The sequence below is a fragment of the Tasmannia lanceolata genome, unplaced genomic scaffold (assembly GCF_043159265.1).
Source record: "Tasmannia lanceolata isolate RefF3 unplaced genomic scaffold, GAP_Taslan_0.1 ptg000019l, whole genome shotgun sequence".
Classification (NCBI taxonomy): Eukaryota; Viridiplantae; Streptophyta; class Magnoliopsida; order Canellales; family Winteraceae; genus Tasmannia; species Tasmannia lanceolata.
In genome coordinates, this window is record NW_027518696.1 from 15,766,966 (window position 1) to 15,779,968 (window position 13,003).

Here is a 13,003-nt window from a genome sequence, read left to right on the forward strand (position 1 = left end):
ACTGATTAACTGCCCCTACAGCATACGGAATGTCTGGACGAGTATCTGTAAGGTATATGAGCTTCCCAACCAATCTCCAATATCTTCTAGGGTCATCCAACAAGTCCCCATCTTCAGGAATAAGCTTCACGTTAGGATCCATGGGTGTGCATGCAGGTTTCACTCCAAGATTTCCTGTCTCTTCTAATAAATCCAACACATGCTTCCTCTCTGATAGAGAGAACCCTCGAGAAGAACGTGCCACCTCTATCCCAAGAAAGTACCTTAGGCGTCCCAGATCCTTAGTAGAGAATTCTTGCAGCAAGAATGTCTTCAATTTCTCTATAGCCCCTGAATTGCTACTAGTGATAATAATATCGTCCACATACACTATAAAAAATATACAACCATCTGCAGACTAATGATTAAAAACTGAATGGTCAATAGCACATGGTTTCATTCCAAAATGCATGACTGCTTCACTGAATCTTCCAAACCATGCTCTTGGAGATTGTTTTAAACCATAAAGAGACTTTCTCAGGCGACATACAGAGGAGGCCATCTCCCCCTGAGCTACATACCTAGGAGGTTGCTCCATGTAAACCTCCTATGTGAGGTCGCCATGGAGAAAGGCATTCTTCACATCGAGCTGATAAAGAGGCCAAGCATGATTTACTGCCAGAGAAAGTAACACTCGGAAAGAAGGAAACTTCGCAACATGTGAGAATGTCTCAGTGTAATCAATGCCAAAGGTCTGAGTATATCCTTTGGTGATGGGGTGTGCTTTCAAACGCTCAACAGTCCCATCTGGCTGATACTTAACAGAGAACACCCATCGACATCCAACAGGGCGAGCACCATAAGGCAGAGGAACTAAATCCCAAATCTGATTAGTATGAAGCACACCCATCTCTAGATCCATGGAAGCACACCAACCTGGATGAGAGAGAGCTTCGGCCACAGACTGCGGTAGAAAAACAGAGGACAAGGAAGACACAAAACCTCGAAAAGCAGGGTGAGATTATCATATGAAACAAATTCAGAAATAGAGTGCGAGTGCGGGAAGCAATAGGGGAATCAGAAGGTACCATAAGTGAAGGAAGAGATGATACATGACAAGGAGAACTCTGGATCTCTGGCTGAGAAGATGAGGCTTGGAGAGGTGGTGGATGATCTGCCCGTCGAAGTCGCTGGTAACACTTCGTACGAGCAGGAGGCCCCGGAGGTGGAGAAACTGAGACAGGGACAGAGATCGATGCAAGTACATCCACTAATGAAGATGGTGACGAATGCACAACAGGGTCCTAGAGTACAGAGAGAGGGAGAGCAATATGTGAGTCAGGAGCAGGACTTTGGGGTGCAAGAACCTGTGGAAAGAAGGGGTCGGACTCAAAGAAGGTCACATCAGCAGAGAATAACCATCGACGAAGACGAGGACTGTAGCAACGATAACCTTTCTGGGTACGAGAATATCCCAGAAAGATACATCGCTCCGACCTAGGGTCTAACTTATCACGACCAGGGCCGAGAATGTGAACAAATCAAACACACCCAAACACCCTATGAGTGAGAGGAAAAGGATCTTGCTGAGGGTGGAGAACCCAGTAGGGTGAGTCGCCATGAAGAATCGTTGAAGGAAGACGGTTAACAAGAAAGCAGACAATAAGGACATCATTGTTTCAGAAGGATTTTGGTACTCGCATTTAAAAGTAAGGTGCGAGCCACCTCAAGTAAGTATCGGAGTTTCCTCTCAGCCACACCATTCTGCTGAGAGGTGTAGGCAAAAGAGGACTGATGTAGGATGCCATAAGTGGAGAGATAATCTTGAAACCCATTTGAGCCTGGGAAGTGTTCGTTAGCATTATCTGTGCGTAAACATTTGAGAGTGCAATTATATTGTGTTTGAATTTCAACATGAAAGGCTCAAAAAGTAGAAAAAACCTCAAAACGGTCTCTAAATAAAAACAACCATGTCATATGCGAATAATCATCAATAAAAACAATAAAGTACTTACAACCAGTTGAAGACACGACCCTAGAGGGCCCCCATACATCTGAATGGACTAATTGAAATGAACTCGAGACTTGACTAACTACTCAGGGAGGAAAGGACACACGATGGTGTTTCCCGAGTTCACATGACTTGCACTGAAATGAAGAAACAGATCCGCGAACCAAAGGTGTTGCTGAAGTCGTTGATGAGAATGGTGGCCCAGACGACAGTGCCACTGATATGTGTCGACAGAACCATGCAAGGCAGCAAGAACTGAGCGACACTCCAGACGATAGAACCCATCTACCCCACGTCCCAAACCAATCGTCCTCTCAGTCGAGAGATCATAAAAGAGACAATAAGATAGATAAAATGAGACAGAGCAATTTCTAGTCTTAGTAAGCTGGCTAATAGAAAGTAAACTAAAGGGAGACTTAGGAACACATAAGACTGAAGAAAGCGGAAGGCCAGGGTGAGGAGAGATACTACCAACACCAGAGATAGGAATGGTGGTACCATCAGCAAGAGTAATGGACTGAGAAGCAAAATGAAATGGACGAAAAGAACTAAGCTGAAACGAGTTACCAGTCATGTGGTTCGAGGTACCCGAATCAATAATCTAGAAAGCAGAGCTACAGAGAAGGGTAATGTGCGAGCTACCTGGCTGTGCAAAGCCCGCAGTAGGATGGGCGCCCCAGTGAAGACGCTGAAGCTCCTCAAAGTCAGCCCTGGGGACTGTGAAAGAATCACCGGACGTCACTGGCTCAATACCAAGGGAAGGAGAGCAGCTGGAGAACTAGCAGTAGAAAGATGGGACGAGCAAGACTGTCTCGCTGACAGTGTGAACAATAAAGAAAGAAGCCTTGTCTGCTGCTCTTGCAACAAATCGTTTACCGTTGCCTACTACTACTACTTCCTCTTTTTAGATTTTGATTCTTCTTATTTGTGTTCCCTACGTCTAAGTGTTCCTCTCATCAACATGTTTTTTTGGTTTCTCATCCCAAGCTTTGTTTGTTACTATTGATAATCACTTTATTCCTTATATATATATATATATATATATATATATATATATATATTGTTAAAGTATAAAATATAAATAACGCCTTTCTCCACCAGCTTAAGCTTTTGGAGAAGTTGGTTAGTTAACATGGTATCAGAGCCAAAGGTTTCGAGTTCAAACCTCCTGGATAGCAAATATCCACATGAGATGGTCAGCCCAACTTCTCCAATAGCTTAAGCAAAAAACACCGGACGTCACTGGCTCAGTACCAAGGGAAGGAGGTGCAGCTGGAGAACTAGCAGTAGAAAGATGGGACGAGCGGAACTGTCTCGCTAACAGTGTGAACAATAAAGAAAGAAGCCTTGTCTGCTGCTCTTGCATCAAATCGTTTACCGTTGCCTACTACTACTACTTCCCCTTTTTAGATTTTGATTCTTCTTATTTGTGTTCCCTACGTCTAAGTGTTCCTCTCATCAACATGTTTTTTTGGTTTCTCATCCCAAGTTTGTTTGTTACTATTGATAATAACTTTATTCCTTATATATATATATATATATATATATATATATATATTGTTAAAGTATAAAAGATAAACAATGCCTTTCTCCAACAGCTTAAACTTTTGGAGAAGTTGGTTAGTTAACATGGTATTAGAGCCAAAGGTCTCGAGTTCAAACCTCCTGGATAGCAAAAATCCACATGAGATGGTCAACCCAAAGTGGGACCACACGTGCCACGTATTTGCCAAGTGGGCCACACGTGCGGGGGAGTGTTAAAGTATAAAAGATAAATAACGCCTTTCTCCAACAGCTTAAGCTTTTGGAGAAGTTGGTTAGTTAACATATACATACATACATACATACATATATATATATATATAGAGAGAGAGAGAGAGAGAAAAGTGTTGATGCACTCAAGCGCACCATTTTTTTTGTGCCCTTAAGTGGTTATAACGCCTCCCATTGGTTCGCTTAAGCAGGACCCAACATTTAAACGAATGGGAGGCGTTATAACCACTTAAGCGCACCCAAAAAATGGTGCGCTTAAGCGCACCAACATATTCCTAATATATATATATATATATATATATATAATATGTGTGTGTGTGTGCCATTTGTTAAGCAAGATTGGTTGCTATGGATCAGGTGCTTCAAGCTCTTCATGAGATATATATGGGATCTGGTTCATTATCCTTCGGATGCATCTATGATTGGGATCACATGAGTCGATTCCATTAAGCTAAAGTAAGATGGCACAAGGACACAAACAAGAGTATGAGATTGACAAAAAAGAGACAAAAACACCATTGGAAAATATGGTTATAGTTCGTACTCTCATTGGCATATCTTCTACATAACAGTGGTCTCTATCCCAGATGGATGTTAAGAACACATTCTTACAGGATGATCTTCTTGAGACAGTATACATGAATCCTCCATGTCCTTTCATTCCTTATCATCCATAAAGTCCCTTTATAGTCTGACACAAACACCAAGAGCGTGGTTTGAGAAGTTCAGAACAGTAGTGGGCAATGGATTCCAGTACAGTGCCTATGACTGCTCTCTAGTCTCTATTTATTCTACGTAGGAAAGCAGAAATCACTATCCTACTTATCTAAATAGATGGCATCATCATTTTGGAAGATGATTTGGCAAGCAATGAAGAGCTTAAGTACTTTTTCCAGTATATATTCATGATGAAAGAATTGAGACCACTGGCATATTTACTAAGCTTCGAGGTTTCAATATCATATAGAGGCATATTGGCCGGTCAGACTAAGTAGACCAAATATTTCATATCCCTTGAACATCTTACAAATGGCAAGACTATGGACACACCTGTAGAGCCCAATGCGAAGCAGCGAAGTATAATAAGCAGTCAAATGGCACACATCTAGATGATCCTACTTTATATCTAAGACTCGCGAAGAGTCTGATTTTTTTGGCCTTGGCTATACTAAACATTGGGTATTCAGTATTCAGTCAAGATTGTGAGTCAGTTAGTTTCATCTCCTATTACATTGCATCTCACATAAGAAGATACTTATGAGAGAAGATAGGCAGGATTCTCCTTGTTTCCATCATCATCACTTGATTTGGTTGCATATGCCAATGCTGATTGGGCAAGGTGTAGTTCTACTACAGGATGATGTATGTTTCTTGGAGATTATTTGATTTCATGGAAGTGTAAGAAATAAGATGTAGTCTCTAAGTTGTCAGCAGAAGCAGAATATTGATTCATGTTTGTAGACTCCACTGAGATAGTGTGGCTTCGTGTGCTTCTTTCAAATTTTGGTATTCATATTCTCCATTCACACCACTTTATGGAGATAGTAAGTGTCAATTAGATTGCCACTAATCTCATTCTTCATCTGAGGAAGAAGCATATTGACGTGGATTGTAAATATACACGGCCATGTTACTTTGAGGGCGGATCTTGCTTCCATATTTTCGGCCTCACTTTATGGAGATAATAAAAGTGTCATTCAGATTCCCACTAATCCTGTTTTTTATGAGAGGACGGAGCATATTGAGGTGGATTGTCACTATATATGTTGGTGTTACTCTAGAGGGTGGATCTTGCTTTCATATCTCTGATCTTACTTAATGGAGCATAGAGTGTCATTCAGAGTGCTACTAATCCCATTTTTCATGAGAAGATGATGAACATGGATGTGGATTGTCACAATGTATGTCAGTGTTACATTGTTACTCTAAAGTGTGGATCTTGCTTCCATATATCTTCACATAGGTTGGCAAATATCTTCACAAAAGCTATGACATGAGCACGACCAAGCTTTTTGGTTAGCAAATTTATGCTATCTGATCTTCTGCATCAATTTGAGGCGGTGAGTAAAATAACCTAATTTGAACCTTTTGCATACTACAAATCTATACCATATTGTGGTGTATATAACCCTTCGGCTTCTGTGTATCACATAAGGGCTCTTTTGTAAATTATGTTTTTTTATTAATATATATAGAATCATTTGATTGTTTCGGTTAATGATTCTGACCAAAATCTATTAGTTGAGAACAACCAAAATATTGATTTCCAAATTTCTTCAATCTTGTTATATGAATAAATATCATTATTTTCACCAAGCTACTAGTTACCTGTGAAAAACTCATCATTCAACAGTTGTTATTTTTTCTTAAGAAAATGTTCAACGAGATTCAGCCAGCCTGAATGGAGCCCAAGTTGACCAATTTGAAAAAACACCGATTTCTTTTGCTTATTCAGCACGTATATACACATTACTTAAAAGTCTCCAGCCACAGCAATTAAATAGGAACTTTGATGTTCCTCTCATATTTAACTGCCAAAGACGGCCCTGATGAATTTCTTCTGAACTAATGAATTTAGCATTCTTAAAACTTTTTAAACGAGCACAAAGAAAGAAATACATCTAAGCATTTTAATGGCTTCATAAATAGCCCAATTCGATGAAGAAAGGGACTTCAGCAAAATAAGACAAGAACCTACTTCAGATGCCGAACATTCTTAATAAACCCATGGCCCAATTTGGCCTTTTTTGGTCGGTTCAAGGTCAATTTAACCTTGTTTTTACTGGTTTAGACCAGTTATGGGGATCTTTCGATGCCCTAAGTCTAGTTATGGGGTGTGTGGACCCATTTAAGGATTGAATTTTATGCTGAAAATTCTTTCCACGTTTTTAGTCTATTCTTTCAACCAATTTGATGTTCTTTTAGACTTTGAACCTTTTTCGAATTGGATTAGTGCCTTTGGGCGTTTCTTGGGTTTGGTTATGGAATTGTTGTTAAGTAGTAAGTAGTTTAAATCCAGAGATTTTGGAAATGGAACCCTCTGAAGGCTTTCAGAGTAAATCTGCAAGATCCAGGGTGCTGTCATGTGCCACTATGACAGGCACATGATTATAAGGTTCCATTGATTGATCTGAAATCATTCATTACTTATGTATAAAGGTTCCAACAAATAATTTTGATATGGCTAAAGTCTTGTGGAAATTTATTTTCCCTCGTCGGTCCTATTGGCCAAGTTGTGCAACTGATTGATATCAGAATCCTCGGAATCAGGTCAACCTAAATTAGCGTGAAGTAATATAAGATTAACAAATCTATGTCTAGGAATTTGATCAGAGACAAAGATCGTCTAAAAACACTTATTAGGATAAGTCTAGATCAAATCGACATGGTTTAAGATCCAATCACAATCATAAACAGTGAAGATTAAAATTTATAGATTCAACCAAAGATTAGCATCTTTCAGTGAAAGTCAGTTGATCTAAAGTAGTCAAATCAGCATGGTAAATAGAGAATAATTTGATCTACTAGATTAGTTAGCTTCAACACTGTAAGCACCGAAGTTTGCTATACCAAATAAGAAAAGTATTTAATTAAAAAGACTAGTCATGGTCTCTACATGTAAAGCCTACATCTGTCAAGTTCTGTGAAAGTCAGTTGACGGGAAAAGGTGATCAAAGAGCTTCCTCCATGAAAGATTACAAAGTACATCCTACGGTCTAAAACCAAGACCTTACATAATATCCCAACCCTAAACCAACTTCAAAAGTTTTACGCAAACACAGAAACTATTTGATTTTGTAGGGGCATAGAAAGTGTACAGGAGATAGATTTTTTTTTAATGGTACAGGAGATAGAATTCAAAACATAAATAAAACAATCTCCACTTAAGTTGAATTCCATTATCCTCTAAAGATGCTCCTTGTAAATTATAGGATGCCTAAATCAACTACGCATTATATTGACCTAGTCCAATAAATGCTTGAACTTCTGCAAGACATAAGCGGATCACAATCACATCCCTTGAACAGTAATTCTCCTAATCAGGCTTCTACCTATCAGCAGGCGAATTTGATTTCTCTTTCAACGCCTTGTATTAGACCTTACTAAATCAACAGATCGTGAATATTAACTTCCCATAACTCAAAGTTGTTTTCTTATTGAACTTCTCTACCTCAAATGTCACATTCAATATTTTCACGATCACCACAATAGCAAACCAAACCTATGATATCGGTTTATTTTACAAAAATATTGGTCTAAGGTTTGTTGGAGACAAAAAGATGTAGAGAAATTAAATAAGTACACAAATGGAGAACAAAAAAGATTTACATGGTTCGTCACATTCAGTGACTTGCCTAAAATACCCCGAACTGTTAAAATACTAAGATATTAAATTTGGTAGATAGACAAAAAAAAATAGCCCAATTTGATAAAGAAAGTAACTTCAGCAACATAAGCAAAGAACCTACTTACTACAGAGACCGAAAATTACCAATAAACCCATGCCTCAATTTCTTCTTTGATTCCAATCAATCAAAGAAAACTAAAGAAAAGGAAAGAGAGAGCCATAGAGAGAAAAAACTACTAGGAGTCTGTCCAATGAGATCCAATATGATGACTATTGAATAACATGTAAGGGTAGTTTAGGTATTATTGCTAGTATTAGAGGTATTGTAGTCTTTGTACACTATTGCCCATTTGCCCTAATTGCAGCCTATATATACACCATTTACATTAGGAGCTCCCTAGTGGAGTCTCTGCATCCTTCAGTCCTCTTCTTCTTCCTCTCTTCTTACCCTAATCTCATTTCTAACATGGTATCAGAGGGGATGGGTTGATCCTCGAGAAGGAAAGAAGAAGACTCTATCTCCCTCCACGCCATCATCTCTCTCTCTCTCATTCTCGCGTCTCTCTCGCTGTTTTTTCTGTTTTGTCTTTTGGTTTTCCACTTGTGCGACAAACCCTAGGGTCTCTCTCTCATATCTCGCTCTCTCTGGGTATGATTAACAAACCCTTGTTAATCACACCCAAAACCCTCTCTGTGTGAGGGCACCCTCTCCGTACCTTCTTCACATGCGATTGTTAATCGCATGGTGCGATTACTCCTCCCTCCAATCGCATGGTGTGATTAGTATATATGATGTTATCCCCCTCTTGCGATTATTTCTCAGTTGCAACTACCTTTTACTCCTCTGTCTTGTGATTACTCCATTACTTCATCTCTTGTGTTGTGTGTTGTGTTGTCTTCCATGGTCATTTGTCTTCTATGTCTTCTATGTCTTTTATGTAGTTCTACAAGGCACACACCAAGTGTTTTCTCAAATGTCTAAGATAGGTGTAGTGCTTTGTTTGTCTTCGTTCCTTTGTGTTCTTCTCCATGGTGCCCTCCAAGTGTTTGGTGAAATGTCTCAAAGGGGTTTGGTCCCTTGATTGTCGTCTTTTTGTTGCAAGTTGAAGGCATTCGACCTTCAACTTGAGGGGGAGTGTTCTCATGTAGTTCTTTGTGCCTTGTCTTCTTGGGGAGTGTTGTTATGTTGACTTTTCTTGAGGGAGAGTGTTATCGTCTTCTCTTTATGATCTTCGTTCGTCCCTTGGTGATTGTTATTGTCTTCTAGTCTTACTTGCCTTGTTGTCTTCGCCTTATGTTCTTCACCATGTACGTTGTTTCGTCTCTTATGTGTTCTCGGCTTTATGCCTTATCCTTCTTCTCCGGGCAATGGTGACCCTATCGTTGGTCGGCTCTCTTATAGGCGACGGTTTCCCCGTTGACCTCTCTTTTCAGGCGACAATGTTCATGTCGTCGACCCATTCTCCAGACGATGATTTCCTCATCTTTTTTTTATAGACGATGATTTCATCATCGTTGGATGGTTATCCTCTCTCTCTCTCTCTCTCTCTCTCTCTCTCTCTCTCTCTCTCTCTCTCTCTCTCTCTCTCTCAGGCGACGGTTTGGTTTCCCTATCGACCTTGTCTCCTATGGTTTTCCCCACGGTTGTTATCCTCTTAACCTGGCGTTGTACTACTTCGTCATTGTTCGTTGTGCGCACTTTTGGTGTACCCTATTTGCTTGCTGGATCGTATATGTTCCTACCATGACGCCTCCATTGCTCGTGATATGCGGATCTGTTCGTCGTGCTCTCATTCACGGGGAGGCATGATCGCTCACGCTGTTGTGCTACTTCAGGAGAGCTGCTATCTTTTATGGCCATTGATCTCGATGCTGTTTATTGTGGCCGTTGCTGTCCTTTTTGGTATTATGCTTTCATTATGTATTTACCACACCAGTTTGAGGAGTGTTATACTGGATGTGTGCATGGCCTTATTGTACTTTTTTGATATATGGTCCTTTTGTTGTATTTTTAGTTCTTTGTTATAGTTCTTTGTAGCAAGCTAGAGTTTCATAGTACATACACTCCAGCTTGAGGGGGAGTGTTGAATAACATGTAAGGGTAGTTTAGGTATTACTGCTAGTATTAGGGGTATTGTAGTCTTTGTACACTATTGCCCTAATTGGGGCCTATATACATCATTTACATGAGGAGCTCCCTAGTAGAGTCTCTCCATCCTTCAATCCTCTTCTTCTTCCTCTCTTCTTACCCTAATCTCATTTCTAACAATCACGAACGGAAAAAATAAAATAAAGCAAATTGGTATGCTCATCCCACGTGTACTCAAGAGGCACCATTTAGCAGTCCTCGGACTACGCGAATCAGTAAGCATTTCGTCCCAAATCGTCCAGCAGTCAGTGCGACATTTGGGCATGGCCTATCCAGGGTAGTTCTCAGTGGATGAGCTATTGGAGATTGGGGCGAACTTCCAATTTAGATGGTCCGATAACAAGTTTCCTTTTGCCCCTTGGTTTCTTGGTCTTTACCCATGTTTCTATCGAGCAAAGAGAGGTTGTGCAAATGTCTTGTATTCTGGCATTATATAGGACCTTGACAGACTGATTTGCGTGATGCTTAATTTTTCGATTTCTACTAAAGGGTATTTCGGTAATATTCTCCATGTAGTGGCATTGATACACTACATTGATATATGAGCCAAATGTTTGCGTTACGGGTTTTAGGCTTTCTTTGTGTTTTCTCGGCCACGAAAAAAGGGTTTTAGGTTTTCTTTGTGTTTTCCTGGCAGCGAAAAAGAGGGTTTTAGGTTTTCTTTGTGTTTTCCTGGCAACGAAAAATGGGGTTTTAGGTTTTCTTTGTGTTTTCCTGGCCACGAAAAAGAGGGTTTTAGGTTTTCATTGTGTTTTCTTGGCCACGAAAAAGAGAGTTTGTAACCCTAGAAAGAAATAGTGAAAATCGTCTCCCGTGGACATAGGCACACTACCCAACCAAGTAAATCTCGTATTTTTTGTGGATTGTGTTCTTTGCATCGTTTCTTGATGTTCTTGCTGCCATGTTCAATCCTTGTTTAAAAGGTACTTCTTGGTTTTCTACACATGGACAAAAATAAACTTGGAAGCAGCAAATATCAAAAGAAAAAAAAAAGAATGAGATCAAACTAAGGAACAGAGAACGAAGATCTTACAGAGAACGATTGAGATAATTCGATGGTAATGGAAGTGGCAGGCCTGATTTCCTTCTCCTGGATCTGTTGAGAGATCTTAAAATGTAGAGATTTGAAATCCTTGTTAAGAAATTCGGATGTAGAGAGGGAAGGTAGCTGAGAAACCTAGTCCAGAACCGATTTGAAAACAAAGAGATGATGTTTTTTACATCTACAGCCTTGTTTTCAGGGTTATCTGATGAATTCGCCATGGGATTTTTTCAAGGGGAACTCTGCAATTTCTGATTCAAAGAAGTTAAAGAGTCGTTAGGGTTGGGACTGAGAAACGAGGGTTTTGAATTCCATTTTACAAGGGTTTGAATTTTAGGGCTTTTTGCGCACGTGGAAATGGAAGCTCTCTTCCCCCGGCGGGAATGAGGGGGCTCAATAGTGATATATTTGGCTCCTTTTCTTCCTCAAGCCACCCCCCTAGTATACTTATGACGAGTTTTTGCATGATGTGTGGCCCTATGGTGCATTATTTTTCGGAAAGTACTGTACGGCCCACTCTGTTGGATGATCCAAACCGTCCATTTTTGGGGCCACAACGTCAGTAGGTTGTCACTTATATCATTTCCATAAGAGATACTAACCCTACAATCTGTAGGGTTGTCACTTATATCGAAATGTTTTCTGATGCCCAACCTATTTTCGTTTTGGCCTAACAAATGGACAGTTTGGATCATCCGGAGCTAGAACTCTGGGGAACCCTCCGACACTCAAGTCAGTTGGGAGATCAACATAATGAGGAGTTAGCATCATAAAGTAGTGTGTCACCTCAGGTTTAGAGGCGACTGGCGAGGGTTTCCTTTTGAGCGGGTGCGGGTCACCTAAGTGCTGACCCGTAGGGATGCGGGTCATTTTTTTACCCAACCCGTTCGACCCGGACCCGCATGATCCAACCCAACCGGCCGTTTGCCAGGTCTGTATATACGTAGTACCTCGTAAATAATCTCTATCTGGGTTTCCATAATGTGCAGTCTCTAGGGACTGGAGGGTTAGGATCATCCTACGGAAAAGAATTACAACATACGGCCTTTTTTGTTGTGGCCCAACATATAAACGGTTTAGATCATCCTATTAAGCTGGCCCTGCTATACTTTTTGAAAAATATTGACTTATACCGCCACACACCAAATAAAATCTCCCAAAATGAAAAGTTAGTGTTTTTTTTTTACTGCTCTGCAATTCCTTACAGAGATTCGGCTATTTCGTGCATTAGGCGATGAATTTTGGCATGTTTAGGCATGGTTCTATCCCTATCTGCGATTAGTTCATATTTTTTCCCTTGCATTTTCCTCGGCTTTTTTTTTTTCTTCTCAAGGTTTTTTTATGGTAGTGTTTGATGGATAATGTCTGTCATAAATTCTAGCTAGATTGATTGTGTACTGAAAGTAGAAACACTTTCAACAACCTTTCTCTTGATTTTATGTTATGTTGATTTTACTGAAATTTTCCGCCAATTCGGCGAAAAAATGGTAGTTTGAAGAATTCATAGAAAAGAAAATAGAGGTTGTTTCTCATCTGTCTGTTAGTTGCAATTTAAACTTCATTGCACAAGTCACAGCTGTATGATAATGCAGGAAGTTCAGATTAATAGGGTAAAAACCAAGTTAGAAGGTACCCCTCTTCTCATGTCTTTCCTTTTTTTCAGAAGCAAAGTTACAAAATGGCAATCTCTAATTCTCATGA

General features: G+C 40.0%; 1 protein-coding gene across 1 annotated transcript in view; it reads right to left on the minus strand.

Annotated features, from left to right (window-relative positions):
* Nucleotides 1–11,721, minus strand: part of DGS1 (dgd1 suppressor 1) — a 65,483-nt gene extending 53,762 nt beyond the window's left edge. Inside the window, exon 1 of the mRNA XM_077361983.1 lies at nt 11,294–11,721. Within this exon, the coding sequence (XP_077218098.1) occupies nt 11,294–11,523 (230 nt within the window). The 5' untranslated portion in view covers nt 11,524–11,721. The remainder of the gene's footprint in view (nt 1–11,293) is intronic.
* Nucleotides 11,722–13,003: the final 1,282 nt, after the last annotated feature.